Genomic DNA, 21,245 nt, shown 5'->3' with positions numbered 1-21,245 from the left:
TCAGCTACCTCACTGAGCCCCCCCATGAACCACGCTGCCCTGGAGTGTCTGCAGGTCCCGGGGCTGCTGGATAATCCTGTCACCGGGCTTCTGGGGCTGGAGAAGGTGGGTGATGCCGCTTCCGAGCCTGAAGGCGCTGAGGCACAGTGTGTGCGGTGCTGAACACCCCAAACAACACCCCAGACAACACAACCCCCCCGTGACCCCGCACGCCTTTTGGGGGGTGCGGTGGCAGCTGGGTGGCCGCGGGGATGTGCGGGGGGGGGGCGGGGATGTGGCTGAGCCAGGCGTGCACCGAGCTACCTGAGGCCACGGGGTGGGACCGGGCGGCTCCGGCGGAGAACGGGGCCGAGGGCGGACGCGGGGGGTGGGGGGGGGCAGCCTAAGGCAAGGCGGGTGCCGAAGGGGTCGCGCTGCCCGCTGCCGCCTTCCCGCTCCACCGGCGCCGGGCACCCGCTACCCAGTGAGCGCCGGCCGGCGGCCGTCACACCAGCCCGATCGCTTTCCTATTGGCCGGAGCTCCCCTGGTACGAGGGCGCTTCGGCCAATGGGAGTCCCCGCCGGCTAACCGAGCGATGAGGCGAGGGGGCTGATTGGCTGGAGGGGCGGGGCAGAGGCGGCTCCGCCCTGCTCCGCTTAAGCGCCGGGCGGGGGCGAGGAGTGGCGGCGGTGGGAGCGCGTTGCGGAGAGAGGGGGGGGGAAAGAACGATCGTGGCCCCCATGGAGCTGCTGAAGAAATGGCTGGGGCACCCCGAGGACATCTACAACCTGCTGCGGTTCAAGATGGGCGGCTACAAGGCCGTCATGCCGCGGATCGACCCGGTGAGCGGGGAGGGATGCGCCGGGGGAGGGATGCGCCTCGCTACCTGCGATGCCCGGCGGGGGTGGGGAGGGGATGGGGATGGGGATGGGGATGCTGCGGGGGCGTGGGGGCTGGGAGGGGAAGGAGGAGGGGATGGAGGGGTGGGGGCTGTCATCTCCCTGCGCTGCTGCGGCGTTGCCAGGGGCGAGCGTCGCACGGTTGGAGCCGGCCCGGTGTTACCCGTGGCTTTGTGCGGGGCGTTGCAGCGGTTGGAGCCTCCTCTCCATCGTCTGCCCTTCCCGTGCGTGGCGATGCTCCGGTGCTTGGCGTGTGTCTCACCGGCCCCAGGCCCTGCACGAAACCGGTGTCACCGGCCTGATGCCGGCTCGTTGCGCCGGCTCCCAGCGCTGCACGGTGCTGATGCTTCCGGTGCATCGCACCGGCACCGGGCATCGCACGGGCCGGCTGCCTTCTACCGGCTTAATCTCGCTTTGTACCGGCTTAATCTCGCTTTGTACCGGCTTAATCTCGCTGTACACCGCGCCGGCACCGGGCATCACACACCCCGGGTGCTTTGCAAGGGCTTAATCACCCCGTGCACCGCGCCGGCACCGGGCATCACACACCCCGGGTGCTTTGCAGCGGCTCAATCACCCCGTGCACCGCGCCGGCACCGGGCATCACACCCCCACGGCTGCCTTGCACCGGCCTCAGGCTCTCCGTGCGCCTCTCAGAGCCGGTACCCTGCGTGGGTCGCAGCGGCTCCGAGCCATGCCCGGTGCTCGGACGGGGCAGGCGCCGAGCGGGTTAAGGGGGCGGGAGGGGCGGGCGCGGGGAGGGCGGAGCGGGCCGCTGCCCCCCCCCCCCCCCCGTCGCCGCCGCGCCCCCATGGCGGCCAGCACCAAAGCCGTGTCCCTCTTCAAGCGGACGCTGGCCTTGTCCCCCCCTCGGGGCTCCCCCCGGGCCCTGGGGCGGTTGAGGGGAGCTGGGCGGAGGGTGCAGAGGCGAGGGACCCCCGCGCTGCCCCCGGCCCCGCCGCCGGCCGCTCCCCGCCTCCAGCCGCCCCCCTGCACCCCGCTCTGCCCGCAGGACTCGCTGGGTCGCGGCCTCCGCACCTGTTACCGGTACCTCAACCAGACCAGCCGCAGCTTCGCCGCCGTTATCCAGGCCCTGGATGGAGAGCTGCGGTGAGTGGGGAGGGGGTTAAGGGGTCCTTAGGTGTGGGGGGGCGGGTGCAGTGTGTCCCCGGTGCTGGGGCATCTGGGGAGGGGGTGGGTGTAATGTGCCCCCGACACTGGGGCTCCTGATGAGGTGGTTGGTCTGATGTCTCCCCAGCACCAGGGCTCCCCGGGAGGTGGTGGGTTCAATCCCCCCCCACCCACATGCTGGGGCTCCCTGGAAAGCGGTGGGTGCAATGCCCCCCATAACACAGGGGGTCCCACTCAGGTGGTGGGTGCAATGTCCAGTGGTCCCCCCCAGGATGATGTCACTCACTGGGAGTGGTGGGTGCAATGGCTCACCAGTGTCTGGCCTCTGGGGAGGTGGGGGGTCTGATGTCCCCTAACACCAGGCCTCCTTATGAGGTGTTCACTCTGATGTCCCCCCAACACTGGGGACACCAGGAGGTGGTGGGTGCAATCCCCCACCCTGCCCCCATGCTGGGGCTTCCCATAAAGTGGTGGGTGCAATGTCCCCTCATGCCAGGGCATCCTGGGGGGTCGTGGCTGCAGTGTCCCCCCAACGACAGGGCTCCCTGTACGGTGGTGGGTACAATGTGTATTCTCTCCCCTCCCCAAACTGGGGCTCCTCAGGAGGTGGTTCATGCAGTGACCTTATACACCTTATTAGTTGAGCTGCTGGGAAACGCCCCCTGCTCCCCTCCCAAACCCAGTGCCATGGATGACCAGGGCACTGGGCTGAGCTGGCCAGGACCTTACCCCATGCAGCTGAACATGGGGGCTTTCCCACCTACAAGGTACCTCCCCTCCAAAAGCTGGCTTCCTGGGCACTACAGCTGAGTGGCCAGCAGATGGTTAACCACAGCACCGAGCCATGTGCTGTTTGTGACACCCTGGGAATGTGTCCCAGCCATGCCAAGGCTGCCGCTGGCCTTCGGGACTGGAGGGACGTGACCCGGCTGGTGGGAGGAGGTGAGCAAAAAACCCTGGGGGCTGGCTGAGGGTCTGGACCCTGCCAAAAAGGTGTGTTTGCAAACAGCTGCCTCCAGCCCTACATGATCCTCAGAGGGGGCTTGCTGTGTGCACAGATTTTGCTGACCCATTCAGACAGCAATAGCAACAGAGGCTACAAAGCTCAGCTGGCCTCAGCCCTCATATGTGTGTCTATATATATGCTTTATGTATGATATTCATGCAGAAGTAACTGCTTCCAGCACGTAAATACCTCTCCAGTTAATCCCAAACTGAGTTAACTGTCAGAACTCCTGCTAATTGCACTAGGAGCGTCTTACCGCTGCAGTTGTGACCCTGCTGAGCAGTCACAGGCGTCAGTCTGAACACTGAGCTGTCTGGTTTTGGGATTTCAAGCCCCAGTTTGGCATTTTGGATGCCCAGCATTTACAAACTGGCCGTCCTCTGCTGCCTGTTTTACAGGAAACAGAGAGAAATGCAGCGGTTTGGCTGGGGTTACGTGGAAAGATGTGAGTGGGGCCAGAAATTAAATTGCCCTGCTTGGTACGTTAGCTAATGTGGTAATTAAGAGACAAGCCCATCAGTCAAGCACCCTGAAACCTGTCAGTGGTGTGTGCCATGCGCTCACCTTGGTTCTCCTGTGGTTATCTATCTTGTCTGTCTTTAATCCTTGTGTGGATTGGGAAGGCTCCCTCCCCTCAGGGCACTGAAACTTCTGCCTGGCATCCTAAAAACTCTTTGCTACCTGCAGCAGTATGGGGATTGCTGCTGAGTTACAGCTGGCTCTGTAGTGCATCTGAAGCAGCTCATTCCCAAAGCAGCTCTGCTGGAGCTTAGGGACAAAAGAGGGACATGCAAAATAGGCAGAATGTAGAAGTGGGCAGAGTGATGAGCTTAATGAGGGAATTAATTGTCATAGAGTCACAAGGTTGGAAAAGACCTTTAAGATCATCAAGTCCAACTATTCCCATTCTAAGCTAAACCATATCCCTGAGTACCTCATCTACCCATCTGTTAAACACCCCCAGGGGTGGGGACTCAGCCCCCTCCCTGGGCAGCCTGTTCCACAGCCCCACAACTCTGCCAGGGAAGAACTTTGCCCTCCCATCTGAGCTGACCCTGCCCTGGGGCAGCTTGAGCCCATTGCCCCTTGTCCCATCTCCTGTCCCCTGGCTGCAGAGACCATCACCCACCTCTCTGCACCCTCCTGGCAGGGCAGGGCAGGTGGGGAGAAGGTCTCCCCTCAGCCTCCTCTTCTCCAGGCTCAACACCCCCAGCTCCCTCAGCCGCTCCTCAGAGGATTTGCCCTCCAGCCCCTTCCCCAGCCTGGACTTGTTCAAGGACCTCATTGTCCTTCTTGTGGTGAGGAGCCCAGAACCGGACCCAGCACTTCAGGTGCAGCCTCACCAATGATAGTACAGGGGCACAATTACCTCCCTGGGCTTACTGGCCACGCTGGCTCTGACACAAGCCAGGATGCCATTGGCCTTCTTGCCCACCTGGGCACACTGCTGGCTCATGGTCACTCGCAGTCACCCAACACCCCCAGGTCCTTCTCTGCCTGACAGCTCTCCAGCCAGTCTCCCCCAAGCCTGTAGCGCTGCGTGGGGTTGTTATATCCCCTGTGCAGCACTCTGCTCTTGTTAAATCTCATCCCATTGGTCTCAGCCCATCAATCCACTCCATTCAGGTCCCTTTGAAGAGCTTCCCTATCCTCAGGCAGATAGACACATACTGCTGGGTGGCATCAAAGAAGTGCTTTCATTGATGTGAAACCCGTTAAGGGGTTACCCTGAACCCCTGTGGTTACAGGCTGCTGAACATTTGCCCATCACTTGCTGGTTGAAGGAGCCTGTGATGTTGGAACTCTGTGATCCTTGGGGTCCCTTCCAATCCAGACCATTCTATGATTCAAGCATTAAAACAGCCACCTTGTGCTGAGAAACGTGTCTCAGCCCGGGGTTTGCTCCTGAGTGCAGCATCCTCCACCACAGCCCAGTCCCTTCCCCTGCTGCAACATCATTTACAGCTTGGGAGTGAAATCTTTGAAGGCCAGGGAAGCATGAAGCTCTTGCTCCCTGCTTCACACCCCTGTTTCCTGGCAGAGTTTCCATGTGTCCTCCAAGGACTGTTGGAAAACAGAGAACTTTTGGATGAGTGCTTGGAGTGATGCTTCCCAAGGCCAGCCTATTGGTAGTTGAGCTAAAATGTTTGGTTCCTTCTTGCTTAGGTTTTCTTTTTTTGGCTTCATAAACTGTGTGTCTTGGGCCTTGCCCAGCCCATTGCTCCATGGCTGGGGCATTTCCTGGGAAGGTGGGAGGCTCAGAACTGCAGCTTCCTAACTCCTGGCTAAGGAGAGGAGTGTTGAGCCAACATCGTGGCTCGGCTCCTGGGAGCAGAAAGGAGACTGCTTCCTGCTTCCTCCTGCTCTTGTCTTTCTCTGCTGCCAGCCCTGTGGTCCTGCCCATCCCCAGGACCCTTCAGGATCAATTCCTGTAGGCTCAGCTGCTTTTTGGAGAGGACCAGCCTAGGACAGGGCTGGACCTTGAGCCCTGAGATGATACCAGGCTTGCTTTTTGGAAGCAGGCATTTTCAGTTGTGTGGAGGGGAGGTGATGCTCTTCCTGGTGCTGTCAGGTGTGTTTTCTGGGTAGGACTGTGTGGCTTGGGTTGGGCACTGTCATCCCCTTGGATCTCAGGTTTGAGCCCTGCTGGGACCATGGTGCATGGAAACCCTGCCAAGAAATGGGGACCTGCAGGCAGACCATGCTCACTGCAGAGTTGCTTTTATGGTCTTTATGGACTGGTTTGGGTGGGAAGGGACCTCAAAGCCCATCTTGTCCTACCCCCTGCCATAGGCAGGGGCACCCTCCACCAGCTCAGGGTGCCCAAAGCCCCATCCAACTCGGCCTTGAACCCTGTCAGGGATCCAGGGGCAGCCCCAGCTTCTCTGGGCACCCTGTGCCAGGTTCTCACTGCCCTCATCTTAAAAAACATCTTCCTTTGATTGCCCCAAATCCCCATGGAGCTACACTCCATGTAAGCTGGGGACACAGTTACGCATGGGTGCAGAATCATAGAAACACAGACAGGTCTGGGTTGGAAGGGACCCCAAGGATCAGACAGTTCCAACCCCCCTGCCACAGGCAGAGCCACCAACCTCCAGGCCTGGAGCTACACAAGGTTGCCCAGGGCCCCATCCAACCTGGCCTTGAACACCTCCAGGGACGGGGCATCCACCACCTCTCTGGGCAGCCTGTTCCAGCCCCTCACCACTCTCTCTGTAAAGAAATTCCCTCTAATATCTCCTCTAACCCTTCCCTCCTTCAGCTTCACTCCATCCCCCTTGTCCTGCCAGTCTCTGCCCTTTAACAAGCCCATTCCCCTCCTGTTCCTCTGCTCCCTTCAGGGATGGGAAGGCTGCAGTGAGGTCCCCCCACAGCCTTCTCTTCTCCAGGCTGACCCAGCCCAGCTCCCTCAGCCTCTCTCCATAGGGGAGCTGCTCCAGCCCTCTGAGCATCTCCGTGGCTCCTCTGACCCCTCTCCAACAGCCCCACATCTTCCTTGTGTTGGGCCCCAGCTCTGGACACAGGACTCCAGCTGGGGCCTCCTGAGGGCAGAGCAGAGAGGGACAATCCCCTCCCTGTCCCTGCTGCCACCCCTCTGCTGATGGAGCCCAGGATCCCATCGCTGTTCTGAGCTGCATGAGGTTACTCAAGTGGTTAAACTGTGCTGGGCTTCACAGTTGATGCAGCTCTTCCCTTGGTACTGTGTCAGCCTGAGACATCCTCCTGGGATGGCATTTCAGGTTCTGCTCTGCCTTGGTTGCTCCAGAAAGGGGGTGGGAGCCCTGTGTGCTTCCAGCATGGCAGAGGAACCATCGCAGCCCAGTTGAAGTGGGCATAAGGGCTGCTCTGGAGCACATGGGTGTGTGTGTGGTTCGACCAAGGTATTAAACACCCTCCAATTAAGGGAAAACACCAAATTTAACAGGGTTGGCTCTTAAGACACAGTCAGTGTTCCCTGGCTGTTTAATCACTGCTTGCACATTGTCATCCCAGGAGGGCGACACTTTAATTAGCGTCAAGGCAGCCCAAGCCCCATCCCGTTTGTTGAGCGATTAACATCATCTCCTCAGTCTGACTGCTCCTTCAGAGCTGGGGGTTATTTTATATCAATACTGGAGTTGAGATATGGTATTTTTTGCCTACAGGACTGGTTTGTTTTGGGGGGGGTTAATGTGGAGCCTCGTGGGGAAGGCAGGGGTGGTGGGATCTGGAGGGGAAGCAGCTCTCTGGCAGCTTTCTGCTGAGGTGCTAGGACTTGTGCATGGAGGTAGAGCCAAAACTACCCTGTGTTTTCTATCTTCTAGTCATAGAGCCATAGAATCATAGAATGGTCAGGGTTGGAAGGGACCACAAGGATCACAGAGCTCCAACCCCCTGCCACAGGCAGGGCCACCAACCTCCAGGCCTGGAGCTACACAAGGTTGCCCAGGGCCCCAGCCAACCTGGCCTTGAACACCCCCAGGGATGGGGCACCCACCCCCTCTCTGGGCAGCCTGTTCCAGCCCCTCACCACTCTGTCTGCAAAGAACTTCCCCCCAATCTCTCCTCTAATCCTTCCCTCCTCCAGCTTCACCCCATCCCCCTTGTCCTGCCAGTCTCTGCCGTTTAACAAGCCCATTCCCCTCCTGTTCCTCTGCTCTCTTCAGGGACGGGAAGGCTGCAGTGAGGTCCCCCCGCAGCCTTCTGTTCTCCAGGCTGACCCAGCCCAGCTCCCTCAGCCTCTCTCCATAGGGGAGCTGCTCCAGCCCTCAGATCATCTCTATGTCCTCCTCTGACCCCTCTCCAACAGCCCCACATCTTTCTTGTGTTGGGGTCCCAGCTCTGGACACAGGACTCCAGCTGGGGCCTCATGAGGGCAGAGTAGTCTTGACATTCCTGTTTGCAGTCAGGGACCCTTTAATTCTGCCCCCCCTCCTAGAAGATAAAAGGGTGCTGGGCACACAGAAGGGGAAGTTGTGGGAAAATACACCTGCTGCTGCTTTATTTTTCTTCTTATTTTGTGTTCTGCTTTTTCCCAACCAGCTGACCTCAGGCTCTGTCCTCTGGGTCCTAGTGAGCCTGGCTTACAGCACTGGGTCTGGCAGTGCCTTGCCCAGGCAGACCTTACAGACAGCTCCCTAAGCAGGTCCCTTCCCTGATAGGCATCTTAGGAAGCAAAAATCACTCTGCAGGAAGGGAAAAAACTGTGTTTCCTAACCCATCCTACATGTGCCACACCTTTCAGAGCGGTCAGCCCAAGGAGATGTTGTGTGGTGGCACCTCTCTTGCTCAGAGTAGAGGTTCAAGATGATGAGCAATGTAGGTGAGAAGCTTTCCAGCCCTGACCAGCTCCTGTGACCCTGGGATTTGAGCAACATGTTTATAATGCTTTTATTTTATGTTCCTGTACCCCATGAGGGCTGGGGAAGTTGATGCCCTGGATCTAGTTGAAGATGTCCTTGCTCATTGCAGGAGGATTGGACTAGATCACAGAATCCCAGAACGTCAGGGGTTGGAAGGGACCTCAAAAGCTCATCTAGTCCAACCCCCCTGCCAGAGCAGGAGCACCCAGACTAAATCACACAGGAACACATCCAGGCAGGTTTGAATGGCTCCAGAGAAGGAGACTCCACAACCTCTCTGGGCAGCCTGTCCCAGGGCTCTGTCACCCTCACAGGGACAAAGTTCCTCCTGACATTCCCATGGAGCTTCCTCTGCTCCAGCTGCACCCGCTGCCCCTTGTCCTGTCGCTGCCACCCCTGAGCAGAGCCTGGCTCCAGCCTCCTGACTCTCACCCTTTACATATTGATAGACATTGATGAGGTCACCCCTCAGTCCCCTCTTCTCCAGGCTAACGAGGCCCAGCTCCCTCAGCCTCTCCTCATGAGGAAGGGGTTCCACTCCCTCCATCACCTTGGTGTCCCTGCACTGGACTCTTTCAGGGAGTTCTGTGTCCTTCTGGAGCTGAGGGGCCCAGAACTGGACACAATATTCCAGGTGTGGTCTCACCAGGGCAGAGTAGAGGGGAAAAAGGACCTCTCTTGACCTACTAACCACTCCCCTTCTGTCCTACCCCAGGATTCCATTTGCCTTCTTGTCCACAAGGGCACATTGCTGCTCATGGTCATCCTGCTGTCCCCCAGGTCCCTCTCCCCTAGGCTGCTCTCCCAGCAGGCCAGTCCCCACCCTATACTGGTACCTGGGGTTGTTCTTCCCCTGATGCAAGACCCTACACTTGCCCTTGTTGAATCTCACCTGTAAGTGTCCCTTTTCACCTGCAAAGGTCCCTTCCCACCTGTAAAGGTCCCTTCCAACCCTATGATTTGATGGAAGAGGGGTTAGATTTGGGCATCCCTTAACCAAAGCCATTTTCCAGACTGCAGGAGACACTGGGATACAACAGTGGGGGCCAGGAAGGTTTTCAGATGACCACTTTGTCTTCTGCACAGTAGCTAAAGTATGCAGATGGGACATCACAGGGACCCTTCAGCCACATCCTCCTGGGACACACAGGAGCCACATGGGTTATTTATTTATTTATTAATATTTTGGGGCCTTGAGCAGCCTGGTGTAGTGAGAGGTGTCCCTACCCATGGCAAGGGGAGGTTAGAACTTGATGATCTTCAAGGTCCCTTCCAGCCCTGACTGTTCCATGATTCTAAAGTACCAACATAGATGGTGTTGGAAGTGCTTGGATCTTCCAGAGGCATCCATGACCTGGTGATGCTGGTGTGGGTTGTGTTGAGCTGGAAGTACCTCTGCTGAAGGCTGTGTGGTTAATCTAAGCTGCTTGTCCTGCCTCAAAGGCAACCCCAAGTAAGGCATGGTTGTTTTTTTCTCTCCCCCCTAGACACGCCGTCTGTATATTCTACCTAGTTCTCCGTGCCCTGGACACTATAGAGGATGACATGACCATCAGCTTAGATGTAAAAGTCCCAATGCTGCATGAGTTTCACTCCTATCTCTATCAGCCTGAGTGGAAATACATGGAGAGCAAGGAGAAGGACCGGCAGGTGCTCGAGGACTTCCCCACGGTAAGGCATCCCCCTCCTTGCTTCAGCTGCCTGGCATCACCTTTGGGTGCATGGTTGCATCTCTGTGTTAGACCTGAGCTCACTCAGTCCCTGGTGATCCTGTAGCTCTTTAGAAGAGCTGCATCATCTACATGTGAGGCTGGAGTGAGAAACCCAAGCGTTGTGCTGCTCTCTATGTATAAAGCCAGAGAGAACCTGGCTGTGGGAAAGGGCCAGCTCTTAAAAAGTGGCTTTTTGTCTCTCTTGTTGGAAGAGTAAATGACTCTCTGCTTGTGGAGAGTGGCTTGGGTTTGTTCCCCAACGCTGTGCATTGCCTGGGTTGGGTGTCCAGGGACCCCTAACAGACAGGGAGAGGAGGAAAGCTCGGCTGGCAGGGTGCTTGGTGTCTGGACTGGTGTTTGCAGCAGTCCTGAAGGATCTGCTCTACACCTGCAGGAGCCTGTCAGCAGGTCTTTGACATAAAAAGCACCCTGGCTGCTAGTAGTGATGTTGCCTGAAGTCCCACTGCTCCAAGGATCCATCTAAAAAGAAGCCATGGAGGGTCTGCATCTCCATGAGCAAGCTCAGCAGTGCTGGAGCCTGTTCTTTGACCTGGAGACCAGTTGGGAATATATTGAACACAGCTTGGCTGCATCCCTGACTGTCCTTGAGAAGTGGTTTCTGACCCACGGTACTTCCCAGGCTCCATCTGGGGATCCCTTGGGGTCAGAACCCCGTTGGGGGCCACGCAGGATGGCAGGACACAGAGCTCAAACCATGATGCTTATCCCAGGTTCCTGCCAGGTTTTGACCCTAGCAGGAGCAATGGGGTGATGGAGCTTGGCTGTTCTGGGATGCAGCATCTCCTGGCCAAGTTGTCCTAGATGGGATCCATCAAGCTGACAGCAGAAAGGGATGCTGTGGCTGGAAGGCAAAGCCAAGCTCTGCTACATGGGGATATGGACATCTGGTTTTGGTGAGCACACAGGGACCAGCCCTTGGTGGATGCTGAAGTTTTGCTGTTGCTCATGTTGATCAAGAACAGCCAGGTTTGTTTCTTCAGGGTTTGTTTTTAAGCTCTGCTGAAGAAAAAGTACAGTGGCTACAGCGAGGAGCATCTAATTCTTTGAGCAAGTCCTGTTCTGCTCAGCTTTTTATCATTTTCAATTTATTCTGACCTTGGCCAGACTTGCCTTGATGGTGAGAGTGGGATAATTGTTTGGAAAACCGAGCTGTATTGTAAATGGGGATGCTCAGTGTGACTGTGCCCTGCCTGGGAGGGGCATGTGGTGGGTACACCGATGGCTTAGTGCTTTAAAAAAGCCTTTGAGGAGGTGTTTCTGGCCCTTTGTTTTTCCCTCTCAGTGTGTGTGTGTTACTTGGGTGTCCTGGGTTGATGTTCATGTATGATTTTAACAGTATTTGCTGGAGGTGGACTCCCAGGTTGTTCTGTGTAGGGTATTGGAGCCACTGAGGCAGAAGCACCAGAAACTTCCCATGAGCCAGCAGTGGCTCTTGCAGCTCAGAACAGGGATGGGATCCTGGGCTCCATCAGCAGAGGGGTGGCAGCAGGGACAGGGAGGGGATTGTCCCTCTCTGCTCTGCCCTGGGGAGGCCCCAGCTGGAGTCCTGGGTCCAGAGCTGGGGCCCAACACAAGGAAGATGTGGGGCTGGTGGAGAGGGGTCAGAGGAGCCACGGAGATGCTCAGAGGGCTGGAGCAGCTCCCCTATGAAGAGAGGCTGAGGGAGCTGGGCTGGGTCAGCCTGGAGAAGAGAAGGCTGTGAGGGGACCTCACTGCAGCCTTCCTGTCCCTGAAGGGAGCAGAGGAACAGGAGGGGAATGGGCTTGGTAAAGGGCAGAGACTGGCAGGACAAGGGGGATGGAGTGAAGCTGAAGGAGGGAAGGATTAGAGGAGATATTAAGGGGAATTTCTTTCCAGAGAGAGTGGTGAGGGGCTGGAACAGGCTGCCCAGAGAGGGGGTGGATGCCCCATCCCTAGAGGTGTCCAAGGCCAGGTTGGCTGGGGCCCTGGGCAACCTTGTGTAGCTCCAGGCCTGGAGGTTGGTGGCCCTGCCTGTGGCAGGGGGGTTGGAGCTCTGTGATCCTTGGGGTCCCTTCCAACCCAGACCAGTCTGTGATTCTATGATAAAGTTTCTTTACCCAACAAGCTGAGACACTGGGCAGGGACATGTTAGAAGCCACGGAGGGAGTCAGGAGGAGAACCTGGATCTGGAGCTGGAATCATGCAGACAGCTGTCCTTAGGAGACACACACCCTGCACTGGCTGCAGTTACTGCTGATGGAGATAAAGCTCAGCACACAACAAAATGTGATGGCCCACAGTTTTGGGAAGGGGGAGGATGTGCTTTTTAATAGGGACTGGGGTTTTTCTTTCAGTGTGAGACTAATCAAGCCACTGAACGATGCACAGGAGGATTTTCACCCTTTCCAGTTGTGCCCTGCAGAGCCCTAGCTGGAAAGGGCTCAGGACAACAGAGCACCACAAGCCTCCCCCTGGCTTTTCCTGCAGTTGGCACTGTGGGGTGTTCTCACAAACTACAAACCCCCCCCTCTCTCCACACTGTGCATAGCTAGTTTGGTCCTGCAGCTCCCCGACGACAGCAGCCCAAGGCCATGGAGCCTTCCCAAAGATACTGCTGTGTCTGATCTGCAGCCAGAGACTGTCTGCTCAGACTGGGAACAGGCTGAGCCCCTGCTTTAGGTGCCTTGAAACATCTCTGCTTGTGGGAGTTGTCCCAGATCTCTAGCCAGGGTGGGATGAGAGCCTGGTAAACAGCCTTTTTTCCAGTATTTTCTTTAATAAATGTTGAGTTCTGCTGGTTTTTTTCCTGAAGCTTGTCATCTTCTTCTCCTTTATTTGGTTCCTTTTTAAATGGGGTTTTTTTATATTCTCTCCTTCTCCTCATGTGGTGGTTTGTGCTGCAGATCTCCATGGAGTTCAGAAACCTGGCAAAGGTCTACCAGGATGTGATTTCAGATATCTGCCACAAGATGGGCGTTGGGATGGCAGAGTTCTTGGAGAAAAAGGTGGACTCTCAGCACGAGTGGGATAAGGTGAGTTAGCTTGGACTGAATGTAGGGCCCACCTTGTCTCTGGGCAAGAAGGACAGGGAGGTACTGGAGAGGGTACAAAAAAGGGTTTGAAGGTGATGAGATGACTAGAACATCTCTGTGATGAAAAGAGGCTGAGGGATTTGGGACTTTTTAGCCTGGAGAAGAGAAGACTGAGGGGGAATCTTCTCAATGCTGATAAATACTTGAGGGGTGGGGTCAGGAGGATGGGGTCAGTCTTTGTTCAGTGGTGCCCAGGGACAGGACAGGAGGTGATGGGCACAAACTGGAATATAGGAAGTTCCACCTAAACACAAGGAAGAACTTCTTTCCTGGGAGGGTGGCAGAGCCCTTGGGACAGGCTACCCAGAGAGGTTGTGGAGTCTCCATCTCTGGAGACATTCAAATCCCATGATCCTGGATGCTGTCCTGTGCAGCCTGCTCGAGGTGATCCTTTTCTGGCAGGGGAGTTGGACTAGATGATCTCCAGAAATCCCTTCCAACCCCCATCATTCTGTGACTCTCTAAAGAGGAGATGGAACATCCCTGTGGGAAGAGGGCTCAGCTGTTTGAGGGAGGCTGGGTGAGTTTGGGAAGGCTTTGAGAGACTGCTGGTCCCATGGGTAACAGGAGGATAGTGTGGACTGTTGCTCTTTGCCACCAGCATGTGTTTTGGGTGACCCATTGTGTCAGCTGTTCCCCTCTGGGCAGTTCATTTGGCTGCTAGAGGCAGAGTGGCACCTTGGTGGGACATCCTTGGTGAGGTGTTTGCTGGGTGTGGGAAAGCTGAGACGCCTCAGGGAGGGCTGTGAGAAGGAAATACTGTCAATCACCTGTGAGCACCACTGTTGTAAAACTCACTGGCAACCAGGCAGCTCTTTTTAACTTCTCCTTTTGTCTTGTTCTTGGTTGTGGTTGTTTTTCCCTGCCCCTCTTGGTGCCTCACAGTATTGTCACTACGTTGCTGGGCTGGTGGGAATCGGCCTTTCCCGTCTCTTCTCTGCATCAGAGCTGGAAGATCCTATCGTTGGGCAGGACACAGAGCTGGCAAACTCCATGGGGCTCTTCCTGCAGAAGACCAACATCATCCGTGACTATCTGGAGGACCAGCTGGAGGGAAGGGAGTTCTGGCCCAGAGAGGTGAGGGAAAACACCACCCTGGGACAAGCGTTTCTGCTGTGTCTCTTTGGGAAACACACCCAGACTGAAGGTGCTGTTGTTGCTGCTCCAGTACAGCAAGTTACATCCTGTTGTTAGAAGGGATTTCCCTTGATATCCCCAAAGCCAAGGTTTATCCCCATCATTACCAGTCTTCCCATACTTCTGTCTGAGCCCTGTAATGGATGGAGCCAACCATCCATACACCTGTCTTGGGAAGGTGCCCAGCTAAAATTGCATTGTCTCCCATGTCCCTCTACATCAAACTTCACAGGAGAGACTTGATGGCCTGGCTTTGATTTTTTGAAGGCCCTACAATAAAGCTGTGTGCTGTGTAAGGTCACTGCTGTGGATTGTATGTCTTCTTGAGAAGAACAGTTTTTCTAATGACATGATCCAGGCCTGGAGGTTGGTGGCCCTGCCTGTGGCAAGGGAATTGGAACTCTATGATCCTTGGGGTCCCTTTCAACCCAGACCAGTCTGGGATTCTATGATTTGGCTGGCAAGTTCCACATCTTATCTACAGCTGTCTGGGTGCAGATGTGGGAGACAAGGTGATGTCTCCCCACACTGCCAAGAACCTGTTGGGCAGCTTTTCCCCACCTCTCTGTTATGTTTGCTGTAGGAATGAGGGAGGATAAGGCTGGGTAAGATCTCAGGTGGGTACCTGCTCTGTTCCCAGAGGCAGGGTCAGCTCTGCCTGTGTCTAGCAGATGTCTGCTGCTCTTCTTGAGGCCCTCCAAGAATTTTTCCTCTCCCTTTTCCATGTGGCTCACATGTCTCATAGAGCATTTCTTGATGTCAGCCTGATGTGTGATGCTTCGTTTCTCCTTGCCCTGCCTAGGCAAGACATGGAGATGAGTTGTATCCTTGTTTTTACAGTCCCTTTGCACATACAAAGGCTACTGTCATGTCTCTGCAGCCTGCCTGCCTTTCTTTTCTTTAGCTTAGTGAGCCCCAATCCTTCATGTTTTTTATGGGTCTCTGGTGGTGGTGGTTGATGCTCTCCCAGACCTCAGACTGTTATTGATGTGTCTCCTATGGCATGAATGTTCCCTCTGACTTGTGACTCCCTATCTTGATGTTTAGGTTTGGAGCAGATATGCAAAGAAGCTCTCTGATCTTGCCAAGCCAGAGAACATTGATATGGCTGTCCAGTGTCTGAACGAGCTCATCACCAACGCCCTCCACCACGTCCCTGATGTCCTTACCTACCTGTCCCGCCTGAAGAACCAAAGTGTCTTCAACTTCTGTGCTATCCCCCAGGTCAGTTATCTTTTTAAGTGGTGCTTCATGGTCTGCAGCCCAGGTGAGAAGAAGTTGGAGGTGAAGGAGGTTATGTATCATGCCCACATTAGCCTGTTTTATTCTCCATCTCTTGCACTTCTTCCTTCTTTCCCCTGAATATCCTGCCATCGACTTCAGCAGGGCCAAGGTGTTGCTCCCTTGGCAAGCTCCTGGCAGTGGGGTAAGGGCTCTCTGTGTTTCCCCTTAGGTGATGGCTATTGCCACGTTGAGTGCCTGCTACAACAACAAGCAGGTGTTCAGGGGTGTAGTGAAGATCCGGAAGGGACAAGCTGTCACTCTCATGATGGATGCCACAAACATACAAGCTGTCAAAGCCATCATGTACCAGTATGTGGAAGAGGTATGTTGAGCAGCTTGTTTCCAGTAATTTCAGGCCTTTTCTATCCTCATTCCTAGTGTGGAACTGGGAAGACCTGTGACTGTGCTAATCACAGAGTCACAGAATCACAAGGTTGGAAAAGACCTTTAAGATCATCAAGTCCAACTATTCCTGTCCTGTGCTAAACCATATCCCTAAGTACCTCATCTACCCATCTGGTAAACACACCCAGGGATGGGGACTCAGCCCTCTCCCTGGGCAGCCTGTGCCACAGCCCCACAACTCTGCCAGGGAAGAACTTTGCCCTCCCAGCTGAGCTGACCCTGCCCTGGGGCAGCTTGAGCCCATTGCCCCTTGTCCCATCTCCTGTCCCCTGGCTGAAGAGACCATCGCCCACCTCTCTGCACCCTCCTGGCAGGGCAGGGGAGGTGGGGAGAAGGTCTCCCCTCAGCCTCCTCTTCTCCAGGTTCAACACCCCCAGCTCCCTCAGCTGCTCCTCAGAGGATTTGCCCTCCAGCCCCTTCCCCAGCCTGGTTGCCCTTCTCTGGACTCGCTCCAGGACCTCCATGTCCTTCTTATGGTGAGGAGCCCAGAATTGGACCCAGCACTCGCAGTGCAGCCTCCCCAGTGCTCAGCCCAGGGGCACAATCCCCTCCCCAGACCTACTGACCACACTATTTCTGATATAAGCCAGGATGCCATTCGCTTTCCTGGCCATCTGGGCACACTGCTGGCTCATGGTCAGCCTGCAGTCAACCTACTGTGATTCTGTGATTCTGTGAATCGTTTCCTTACGTCTCTTAGATCGGTGCTGGGAAGGCATGGTGACCCTGCCATGGTTTTGACCTGGACCAAATGGGTGCCCTTGAATGTGTCATTGGTCTGGGTCTGTGTTGAGAGGCAGAGACCAAGATCTCACTGTCATTCTAGTAGGGAATGAGTTGAGTGGGCTGTCACAGCACAGGCCTTCCCCTGGGCTGAGCAGGCACAGAAGATCTTTTGCACAACACACTACTGAGCAGACTGCATCATCTCCCCAGGGGCTGCTCCAGCCAGCAGTCTTGTTTTCTCTGTGCCTGTAGTTGCAGCTGACAACCTGATGTGGTGATTCTTCCCTTCTGCTCCTTGGCCAACAGTATTTACTGTTGGGTAGCTCTTCACTGGGGGTTAAAGCAGTGGGACTCCTGGCTTTGGAGTACTGCAGAGGTTAAAAACTCACATGGAGGAACGTCTGGTGGGGAGATCCTTGGGGGTGGGGTGGAAAAAATCTAACCCCCAAAACCAAATCCAGTGAGGGCTGTTAAATAAAAGGATGTTACTTCTGCACCAGGGAGACCCTCCAACCCATGAGCTGGCCAACTCCATGACAAGGGTCAGTTGCCCTTTAAGCTGAGGAGGGTCTCTGCTTGCACATGCCTCCCTAAGGCTCATGCAGACAAGTATCTTAAAGGCCACAGGGTTTGCAGTCATGAAGAGAAAACCCCAAAGACCATGGAGTTAGCTGATGAAGGTGATCATTTCCTGCCAGTCACACTGGCTGCTGGTCACACTGGGGTGTCCTCACCGGCTTGGGGTGGGCTGCAGCACGCCAGCCGGGAGTGAGGGCTGCTGGGGAGTAGCTGCTGGTCCCAGCGCCACCACTTGCGGTTGAGGGATTGTGCCTGCTGAATCCAGTCCATCTCCCGTCACGGGGTGCCCTCAAGAGGCTGACTGGCTTAGTGCACTTCTCAAGGGAAGGGGCCCATCCCCATCCGAGCACATCCCTTGCAGCTGGTCCTCGCTCTGTGGCAACCCCAGACTGCGGTTGCTCTTGAGGGCACGGTGGCTTTTAAGTCTTCTTCTTCCACCCCCGTGGTCTCATTTGTCTCCTCAACCTTGGGTGGGAACCCCATTGGTGGTCAATGGGTCTGTGTCCAGGTAGAGGCCGGTGACAAGTGGTGTCCCCCAGGGGTCTGTCTTGGGACCGGTGCTCTTTAACATCTTTATCAGTGACATGGATGATGGAATTGAGTGCACCCTCAGCAAGTTTGGGGATGACACCAAGCTGAGTGGTGTGGTCGACACCCCAGAAGGAAAGGAAGCCATCCAGAGGGATCTTGACAGGCTGGAAAGATGGGCCCGGGGGAACCTAATGAGGTTCAACACTGCCAAGTGTCAGGTGTTGCACTTGGGACGGGAGAATCCCAGACACAGATAAAGACTGGGAGAAGAGCTTCTTGAGAGCAGCCCTGCTGAGAAGGACTTGGGGATTGTGGTGGATGAGAAGCTTGACATGAGCCAGCAGTGGCTCTTGCAGCTCGTAAGGCCAATGGTATCCTGGGCTCCATCAGGAGAGGAGCGGCCAGCAGGGACAGGGAGGTGATTGTCCCTCTCTGCTCTGCCCTCGTGAGGCCCCAGCTGGAGTCCTGTGTCCAGATCTGGGGCCCCCAATACAAGAAGGATGTGGAACTGTTGGAGAGGGTTCAGAGGAGGGCCACAAGGATGATTAGAGGGCTGGAGCACCTGCCCTACAAAGAGAGGCTGAGGGAGCTGGGCTTGTTCAGCCTGGAGAAGAGAAGGCTGCGGGGGGACCTCACTGCAGCCTTCCAGTACCTGAAGGGAGCTTATAGGCAGGAGGGGATTCGACTTTTTAAAAGAGCAGATAATGGCAGGACAAGGGGGAATGGACTAAAGCTAAAGGAGGGAAGGTTTAGAGGAGATATTGGGGGAAGTTTTTTACAGAAAGAGTGGTGAGGTGCTGGAACAGGCTGCCCAGAGAAGTAGTAGATTATTCCCCGTCCCTGGAGGTGTTCAAGGCCAGGTTGGCTGGGGCCCTGGGCAACCTTGTGTAGATCCAGGCCTGGAGGTTGGTGTCCCTGCCTGTGGCAGGGGGGTTGGAGCTCTGTGATCCTTGGGGTCCCTTCCAACCCAGCCCAGTTTGTGATTCTATGATTCTATGATTCTATGATTCTAACTCTTCCTTCCTTCCTCCCTCCCTAGATCTACCAGAAGATCCCAAGCACGGACCCATCATCCAACAAGACGCAGCAGGTCATCGCCTCCATCCGGGCCATGAGCTTGCCCAGTGGCCCCATGGTCTCACGTCACCACTACTCCCCCATCTACCTGTCGTGTGTCATGCTCCTGGCCGCCCTGAGCTGGCAGTACCTGAGCACCATCTCCAAGGCCACCGAGGAGTACGTCCAGGCGGGCGAGAACTGATGGGCAGCGGGCAGCTGGGGGGGAAAAGATGGTCGGCAGGTGGTCGGCAGAGGCAGGAGGCTCCTTCTCCCTGCCTCTGGAACGGCCAGGCAGCGGGGTGCCACGGGGCCTGGGATGGTGACAAGAACGGGATGGCGGTGAGCTGCAGCCCCGGGGTGACATGTGGGGTTGCTGGACTCTGCTCCTCACCACCTGCTGGGATGGTTATGGATGCTGATCGGAGTCTTGCTGTTTGGGGGGGTTGAAGACTTCTTGCCTTTCTTTCCTTGTTGGATGGTTTACCCACATTTTTTCCCTGTTTTTTTTTGGTTAGGAAGGTTTTAGATAGCAATTCCACTTGCCCCTTTTCTTGCTTGACATTTGAGACACCTTTCCAGCTCAGAGCTGAGCAAAACCTTCTGGGTTTGGCCTCCCTTCCTTAGGCAGCCCCGTTCCCCATCGCCTCTGGTGCCTCCTCCTCGCTGGCGGGATGCTGCTTCAACTGGGAGACAAATAACACTTCCTTATCCAAGGAAATAAAGCTCTGACCCCCCCTCCTGGCCCCCAGCCCAGGATGGTGGACATCCTGCAGCCTGGAGATAGGCAGAGGCAACCTTCACTTTTCTCCTGTGGTGGTGATGGGAGGCTACCAGGCTTGAGAGGTAGCCTCTCAGGTGTTGAACACAGAGGAGGTGGGATGCAGTGTGAATACAGAGGAAGTGGGATGCTCAGCCCCCTTTCACATGCCCCCAGCTGAAAGCCATCTCCTGCAGCTCCCTGGCCTCTAGCAGGCAGCATCCTGCCCTTGCAAAGCTTTGTAATTAACGGTGGGAGAGATGATGAAAGGGAGGAGCCAGGAGCTGCTCACAGGCCACTGAGCTTGTAATCCCCCTGCCTGACTCTGCTGTGCAGGTCTGGGCTCTGAACCCCTTCTTAAGCCCAAAGTGAGGGCTGGCCATGGCAGAGCAGCACTGGCTGCCTTGGCAAAGCAGGGGAGAGAGGGTTTGCACCCCGTTGTCCCTCCTGGGATGGAGGGAGCCCTTGGCACGCTCCTGGTTTTTTGGGAGCCTTGGTGTGCTGGCCCCCCTGAAATGCAGTGGTGGTCCCTGGGAAGGCTTGAGCCATGGAGGGGGTGGCCAAGGCAGGATTCCTTGGCCCACTTGGGTGATGCTTCAGGTTACACTGACGTGGGGAACAGGGAGAGGCTTCTGCTGCCACCTCATCCACGTCAGGCTGGGCTTGCTTTGAGAAATAAAACCCCAGTGCTTTAAAGGCAAGTCCCTTTGTTCCTGGGGTGGGGTTTGGTTTTCATGGTCCCGTTCACCCCCACGTGCTGCTTTGCCTTTGTGGAGGACAACCCCAGTCCTGCTGCAGGACAGAGCTCCATCTCCAAGCTGCAGTTCAGCCAGACCCAGCCCGGGTGGCCGGACCGATGCGGCGGGAGGACCTCTCCTCCCCTGGTACCTGTGTAGATAGTTGTGAGCTGTTGTTGGGAAGAAACCCACAGTACTCTTTGTGCAGCTTTGTCTTGTTGAAAATAAAAGAGTTTTCTTTGGAAAAAAAAAAAAAAAAACAAACCTCACTGCAAAGCCCTTTTATTTAGCTGTTTCTTTTCCACTGGCAATGCCCCACCACACAGACCATGGGTTAGGAGCCCTCAGCTGGGATGACATGCAGATGCATCCTTGCTGCCACTTGGGACAAGCCTTGGCTTGTCACTCAGGGGTGAGGGACCACTCAGGTCCATAAATGAACTTTTAATGGCCCCACGTGCAGGAGATGCTGTGGGACAGCCTGGCTGCTCTCCTGAAGCACCTTCTCCACCATCAGTAGGCAGTGGTGGGGAATGCTACTACTGCTCCAGAGTCCTCACTGTCCCCAGCTTGGGCAGAGGACAGGGTTGGGACTGACCCCACCAGGAGGAAGACAAGGGTCATAGAATCATACACTGGCAGAAGTTGGAAGGGACCCCAGAGATCACAGTTCCAACCCCCTGCCACAGGCAGGGACACCAACCTCCAGGCCTGGAGCTACACAAGGTTGCCCAGGGACCCACCCAACCTGGCCTTGGAACACCCCCAGGGATGGGGCATCCACCCCCTCTCTGGGCAGCCCCTTCCAGCCCCTCACCACTCTCTCTGCAAAGAACTTGCCCCTAATATCTGATCTAATCCTTCCCTCCTTCAGCTTCACTCC

At 55.9% G+C, this 21,245-nt stretch overlaps 1 protein-coding gene across 1 annotated transcript; it reads left to right on the top strand.

The window, feature by feature from the left end:
- Positions 1-1,690: 1,690 nt before the first annotated feature.
- Positions 1,691-19,357, top strand: FDFT1 (farnesyl-diphosphate farnesyltransferase 1; the record flags this gene model as incomplete). Its single annotated transcript, XM_084261649.1, has 7 exons — positions 1,691-1,989; positions 9,849-10,032; positions 12,959-13,087; positions 14,033-14,224; positions 15,332-15,508; positions 15,738-15,890; positions 18,849-19,357. 7 exons carry the CDS (start codon positions 1,691-1,693, stop codon positions 19,068-19,070), a joined length of 1,356 nt encoding a protein of 451 aa, XP_084117775.1. The 3' UTR covers positions 19,071-19,357.
- Positions 19,358-21,245: the final 1,888 nt, after the last annotated feature.

Source organism: Gallinula chloropus (assembly GCF_964237585.1).
Source record: "Gallinula chloropus genome assembly, chromosome: 3".
Lineage (NCBI taxonomy): Eukaryota > Metazoa > Chordata > Aves > Gruiformes > Rallidae > Gallinula > Gallinula chloropus.
The sequence above is the reverse complement of the archived record's forward strand: the minus strand, read 5'-3'. Positions and strand labels throughout refer to the sequence as shown.